The sequence below is a fragment of the Cryptomeria japonica genome, chromosome 3, assembly GCF_030272615.1.
Source record: "Cryptomeria japonica chromosome 3, Sugi_1.0, whole genome shotgun sequence".
Classification (NCBI taxonomy): Eukaryota; Viridiplantae; Streptophyta; class Pinopsida; order Cupressales; family Cupressaceae; genus Cryptomeria; species Cryptomeria japonica.
The window spans coordinates 1,003,331,600-1,003,339,153 of record NC_081407.1 but is presented as its reverse complement, the minus strand read 5'-3'; the positions used below and the strand labels follow the sequence as shown (position 1 = coordinate 1,003,339,153).

General features: G+C 35.3%; 1 protein-coding gene across 1 annotated transcript; it reads right to left on the bottom strand.

Moving 5' to 3' along the window:
* Window positions 1-1,588: 1,588 nt before the first annotated feature.
* On the bottom strand, window positions 1,589-3,085 carry LOC131029060 (aspartic proteinase nepenthesin-2-like). The gene has a single exon (XM_057959455.2). It carries the CDS (start codon window positions 3,083-3,085, stop codon window positions 1,589-1,591), a length of 1,497 nt encoding a protein of 498 aa, XP_057815438.2.
* Between the last annotated feature and the right edge of the window lie 4,469 nt (window positions 3,086-7,554).

Below are 7,554 nucleotides of genomic sequence, written 5' to 3'. Positions count from 1 at the left end.
CTTTTTTCTTACATGAGGTTTTTTCCTTTTGATACTTCTTCTTTGAGAGTTCTTTTGTATTTTCATCTATCTTTTGTGGGGGAGTTTTTTCCCATGTGGTTTTCTCCCTTTTTCCATTTGTGAGAGATTGCATTGCTTTGGTTGCATTTGTATCTGTACATGGATACCTAACATGGCCTTGTAGATGGGACCCATCTTGCATTGTTAGCTTGAGTCTTCATTCCCCTAAGTTGTACTTAAGGGGGGATGTTGGTGTAACTTATATCTCATAATTACACTTTGCTTAAGTTGACCTAGGGTAATACATTTCATAGTAGTTTGCATATGAGATACTTTGAGAAATGTGCACATAGGGAAGTTAATTGTAGGAGAAATTCTTACATATACTCTAAGTTATGAAGTAGATCATCCTTCCATAATTGTGGTATGTTTCTTTAATTTTATCAAATTGATAATAATTTTCTTTGCTCCTAAATATCTAGGGACTTGATGATATTTATAAATATGTTAAGGAGTATCATGTTATCATACAATCACAAGTTCTCCCAAATCAACCTCCAAAAATTAAACTAGGATAGAAAATAGTAAGGAAGAACAATAAGTATATAGATTTGTTACTCAGTTTTATTAAAACAAATTGAATTATTTCGCTATTATTTCATATAGTGCTTTAGAATAAAATGGTTTCAAATACTTGTATGGATGGTTAGAATGAATATAACAAACAACTTCAAACACTAGCACATAGCATCAAATTTTGTCAAATGTAAGTTTAGTTGACTCAAATCTAGAGGGTGGATGGGATCAATCATTCAAATTTGAATTTCAAATTTTAGAATGAAAGGAAACAAATATGTGGTTGTGGAATTATCTTAAAATGGGCCAATGATTAGATCTAGGTGGTAAAAAGATATATGGAGATAGGTGTATGAGTGAATGTGATAAACAAAGAGATAAGGTGAATTTATGAGAGTGTGTAGTAGGGTAAGCTAAGATTATGTATATAAGGATATGCATATATATATGAATAAATTGAATATTAGGAAATGAGCTCAACTTCACACAAGAATGCACACATGTCAAAACATTAACTCAAAATAAATAAAGAATTAAATGAAAAATAATATGAATATAAATTTCACTCTTATACTAATAAAAATTATTAATTACATTTAATTTTTTAAATTGTTTATATAATATTCTAACAAAACAACTTCATTCACTCAAAGTCACTCATTCAGACGTCATCCCTTATGATGTCAACGCCTTTCAATCAACAAAATTTGATCTCTGCTGAGCTTATTATGAACCAATCAACTTTCTAACAGACTATTAATAGTATTTTAATATTACTCGTGTAAATTAGAAACACAAGTTAAAAGAAACAAATACTAAGCAGTAAGCGGCACCTGTTTAGCTTACGAGAAAGGCAGGTTTCATTCCATAAAATGTTAACAATGGCTTCCCTTAGGCCTTAATTTAGGAAAATGACGGTTGCAAATTTGCAACTGAGCACGAGCAGTTCTTTTTGTTTTGTTTTCTGGAATAAGTTTTTAATACGAATACATTTATTGGGCGTGCTCCTGAATTAGAAGCAAATCGCCAAAAGTGAAACAGAAATAAAAAAAGCAACGATCAACCGGAACAACACTATCGGGCGAGCATGCCCACTCGATTCTGTGGAACTTGCAGGGGACTCTGTAGAATTTGCAGGCGACTCTGTAGGCAGAAAGCTTTGGTCGAATGCTGGTTGGAGTAAGTCAGCACAAGTGGTGGGAGCGAAAGAGAGCGTATAATTGCCAATGTCATACAAAATATGATAATTCTGTTGCTGATAACTACCCAGAATGGAAGGTGATTTTACTGCGGAAGTCTCCTCAATTTCCAAAATTAGCATGCACACCAAACCTCTTTTCTCGTCCACCAAACGGAAGTTATATTTCTGATCTACCACATACGGCACATTTCTGCTAAAAATGAAGGTGATATCCGGAAAAACATACGTTGTATTACCTTGAGGTATCTGATAGCAGAGACTAAAGCCGTAATCAGAACCATCTGCTCGATCCCAACCCAGAGCCAAATCAACGGCCTCTGCAACTAGAGTGAATGCCTCGGGTATCAAGTATGAGAAGGCGGAGCCCGAATCGATGATGAACCCTCCACTGCCATCTTCTTGTATATCAAGCCTCCCCTGCGAAATATAGGCCAGTCGGTTTCCCACAGCTATTGCTTCCACGGAGATGTAATAGAAGCTGTTGAGCTCTGGTCGGAATAGGTTTGTCCTCAATGGCGTAGAATGAAGTCCTACCAGTTCCCTCAAATCGGCTGCGCTGCCGAAGAAAAGAGGGCTCGTAGCTGAGGGAGAGTCGTCCATGAAAGAGGTGAGGCAATAAGAGAATCGAGATCCCATCTGCGAGACGAGCGAGAAACTGCCTCGCCCGAGCCCTAAAACACCGTCCGCATCAGTAAAACCATCTACTCGTGGCGTGTCGTGGCTGCAGCCAAAAGTAACCTCTTCGATGGCCTGCAGATTTCCAGTGCTGTCCCAGAGAGTCAGCGTCTCGTTTGATAAGACGCCGGTCGTATTGGAACCTTCGCCGAATGAATAAGCGTATTGGCAGTCTTGCGGGCAGGTCTTGCGGGGAAGGGAAGAGCAGAGGGAGGAGTTACAGGGGATCTTGGCGTAAGTGCTCGACTTGGAGGGGTCGAAGATGGGGTCGGGCTGATCGTAGCAGTTTTTGCAGGGCTGACACTGCGTCCAGATGAGATCGCTGCCCGTGTCCACAATTGCAACCATTTTTTGCGGCGGTGTTCCGATGCCCATTGATACCAGGAATTCGCCCACATTTTTTCCCCGGTTCACAGGAGCCGCCAAGTCCGTGTCTGCAGCTTTTCCTGTCACTGATGTTTCGATTTTTCTCAGCCTTGCACTGCTTCTGTGGACGGCAGCGCTGAGGCGTTGGGAAGAAGTCATACTGCTGCCATGCACGCGCTTCATATCTGCTCGCAAGGCATTTGCGTGCCAGTCCATCACTGTTATCATCACTAATAACGATAACGCTACATTATTCCTGAATGCCATTGCAGAGCCTTACAGCTAATTCAATTAAGCTCCAGAAGGCGTATTTCGCAAGGGAAGGACGATTTCCCTTTATAAGGATCAGCCGGATTATTCTTCAGACTGTTAACTGACTTATCTGTTTGGATGTGTATATGGGGTCTTTGAATGATTTTACAAAATTTATTGGACGGCAGTCATTGTTTTGGGTTTCACCAACTTTCTGGGCGTACGTAACAGTGCGGGTTTCATGGATTTGGGTGTTTGAATAGGGAATGCGGTTCCTGCTAAACACTAAAGATCAAAGTCCTTATGGTGACGCCAAGGAAGCCCAGCAAGCAAAAGACTACGCCATTCTCACATTTCAAGAGTAAAATAAGATGGCAGGGAGTTGTCCTCTTGGAATTATCCCAGAGTTAAAATCTAAGCAGGATCCTTCACTCTTCAGAATAACAACCTGACCCTTCATCTATGAAATGCTTTTAGTTTTTGTAGGATTCAACAGTAATAGTTTTATATTTTTAAAATAAAATTATGTGAAATTTATTTATGATTTATAGGCATTCTAAATTAACTGAAATCTTTTATTTATTTTTATATAATCTTTAATAAAAAGAAATGTAATGGTTATGGAAAGATTGAGAATTTATGTAAAAACAGATTCAATGGATAGTAATAAATAATCGTTTTTATTAAACTTAGGTAATAATTTATCATATAATTTACAAAATTCATAAAATTTATTTTCTTTAATTCAAGAAAAGTTGTTTTTAGTTTTATAGATAAATTCAAACTTATTTCATATTGAAATATAGTAATTGGGTTTTTAGTAATTATTTACAAACATTATTTTAAACTGACATTCTTTTTATTTACATAAGATTGCATACACATATATTTCCATACATGTACATCCTTTTGAAAGAGAATGTGTGGAATATTTATGAATTTGACAATCTACAAGTTATTGACACTATTGTGAGGGTAAGATTCTAGTGGTCTAGGTTTCCAATTTTTATTGTTGTTTTATTTATAGCTTGATCTTGTGTTTTATGGGTTATTATTTTCTAAATCAATTTGATGGAGATTTGTTGTTAGCTACTACATGTGGTTGGAGCAATTGAAATCATTTGTGCTTTTTACTGCTCCATACAAATCTAATGTAATGTTGAAAGTTTACAACAAGAAAGAGGTAGATCAGTTTTTTACTCTTTTTTACACTGTAGCAATCACTTCATCGAGCACAACATTGAGAAGCATCATAACCCAAAATTTCTTAATTTAATTATTCTTGAAAAAGAAAATTTTTATATTTAATCTATGAAGCTATTTTAAGATCTTATTATTACAAAGACTATTCTATCTCTTAACCAAAACAAAACAATTTTTTGTTTAAATTCAAACTCTTCTCATCTGTTTGAAGTTGTTTGTTTCATTAGTTTTTGAGTCTCCTAATGCAGATGTCCTTTCAGACTCGTTGAAATAGCATGTCAAGTCTCAGACGCATTGATTTTTTTGAAAATTAAAAAAAAAATCAAAACCACAGCTAATTCTGTTGATCACAGTCAATTATTTGTAATTTTTCACAAATTTCATGCTATTAAATTTTCATGCCGTTTTAAAACCAGTTTAACTGCTTCCTTTTCCCTTCAAGTTTCTAAATTATTTCGGTAGTTGGCTTTCAAGGGTCGTTGCCCATTGATTATTTCTCTTGTGATAGTACAAAAGCGGTCTTCCATTTTCTCTTCTATGATGCTGTCCAGTTCAAAATTAGCAGACACGATATCGATTCTTTCTTACCAATTGGTCCTCACGCCTGGTTTACAGCTACACTCTCCCTAACCTTTATTTTTACATAATGTAAGCGCACTTATCTTTGAGGCATTCTATCCTGCAATTTACATGCTTTCACTATATCTACATATCTTGGACTTTTAATTGCAAAACCAAAAGTAATGGTGCAAACTATACAGATCATTTTTGAAGCAGTAAAGGATAGAATATTATGTCTAACATTCAAAGAGGATTCGATATATACTGTACCATATTACATGCTTACCCAGTCGTGCGTCGCCAATTTTCTATTTCACATTTTCTATGTTTCATAATTTGTTGTGCAAGTTCTATTGCTTAAGCATCAAACCTGTAGGGTGTAAATAGTGCCAATTTGTCATAGGTTTACATCTTCCATTTTGTGCTACTATGGCATCGCATGCCTACTAAGATCGATTCCTGTTTTTATGTTCAAACATGCACTATCGACTTGCTCCTGTCATATGCTTGTGTATATATATCTTGCAACCCACACCTTTAATAAGTCAAAACAGACGCATGATAAACCTTTGCACCGAATAATTAAAATCTGCCATTGGTAATACCAGCACGCAGACCACGACCATGGTTTTGACTCTTGACCCATATAGAATTGGTGACAGAAGTTGTTCTAGTTAGCGATCACTTCTCCATGTGTCGAATTGACATGCTTAGACCGATGCATGTATTATATGAAAATGCATGCTTTCATGTTTACAGTAGTTGAATATTGTCAAATTATTAAAATTCAGCACCATTTAATACTCATATTAGTTAGGCCGCATCTCTAATGTTAAACTTACACACTAAGTTTACACTTCTAGGTTTATAAGAACTAAACACTCAGAGTTGACTGACATTTTCTTAGCTTAATATGTTACCTAAGATGTGTGGCCACACTAAGTATACACTTCTAGGGTTAAAAGTGTTAAACACTCATAGTTGACTAACATTCTCTAGAATTAATATGTTGCTTAGTGTGTGTGGTTTAAGGCTGGTCAACAATTACGGGTCACTTGAAGCATCGATTTACTATATAATAATTAAATGACATTCCTTAGAATCTTTCTAATTATGAATAGTCCCTTTAATTTAAAAGACCACAAATGTGCATTAAATGGTTATTTAGATTGCTAAGAAAAGAATCTTTGTTTCAATAGCACATCATTACTATACTCTGTCAATATTTGGTCATACTAATAGGCAATGCAGTGGCAAATACCGTAGATAGTTTCATGATACTTGTTATTCCCATAATATCTTTTTTAGGAAAAAGGTATCTAAACCTTACATTTACATAAGGTTATTATTTATAGTAACTTTTCATTCGAGCATGAATTATTCTAAAAAAATTCTAAAGTTTCAAATTGGCTAAACAAGCATGTCAATAAATTACAAGATTATGTCTAGATTTGAAGATATTAAAGTTTTTGTTTTTGAAAGTTGTGAATAATTTTTTTGTAGTCAATTTTGGGCCCCTTAGAGGCTCCAAAATGGCTCAAAAGGGTCTATAACCGATGTAGCAAGTTGTACCTTGATAGAGCATGTTGTGAACTTTCTGGCACTTCAAATGGTTTATTAATTGGGTACCTAGATCAAAATATATGGCCTTCGGAAGTTAGGTCTCTTGAAATAAGAAATATAAAAAATGCGCTGGACACATAAATGAGTTGTAAAAGGGAGATACATATGTTGGTGTTTGTAATGACATATCATATGGCATCTTAGATTGTCTTCAATTTTACTCTAGTTCTCACAATTCTTCTGGGTTGTCGAACTTAATATATTATGATGTTTTTGTTATTGTTAATGTTCCTTTGATTTTAAAATCTTTGTATTTTATTTCATTCATTTATGACTATAGTAGAATGACATTTTTTATTTTCTCAGAAGTAAATCTAAAGTCTTTAGTTGGTTTAAGGAGTTTAAGGCTCTTGTTGAGAATTAAACTAGTAGAGACATTAAGTGTTTGAGGACTAACAATGGTGGTGATATTTTCTCGATCAATTTTGAAAAATTATATAAGGATCATGGGATTGAGAGGCATGAGAAAAATTCATACATCCCTCAATAGAATGGAGTTGCGGAGAGAATGAACAGGACATTGATGGATGGGGCTAGGAGTATGCTTAGTGGTGTTGGCCTCAAAATGTTTTTTGGGATAAAGCTATAGCCATTGCGTACTATCTAATAAATAGATTTAATACATCTTTTTTATAAGACACCAATGGAGTAATGGCCAGGAAATAAGCCTTTGATGAGAAATCTCATAGCATTTGGTTGTGAAGCTTATGCTCATATTCCAATAAAAAAATCCCTAAGTTGGAGAATAAGGCTATAAAGTTTATCTTTATTGGCTATGGTGTCAGTGTAAAAGGGTACAAGATTTGGGATCTAGTGATAGAGAAGGTTATCTATAGTAGAAGTGTCATTTTCATAGACATGAAACCTTTGCATGTTGAGCTACAACCAAAGAAAGAGGAGAAACATAATAAGGAGGTAGTTCAAATTCCTTCTACCCCTGAGAAAGAAGAACTATGAGCTCCTAGTGGACCTAATGATGGGGAGATCTCTAGTAGCTTAGAATGGTTAGAAGAAGATGAAGAACCTCAACCTCATCCTTTGAGGAGGTCTACAAGAATCAAACAATGACCAAATAGGTTTGGTTATTCATTGCTAGA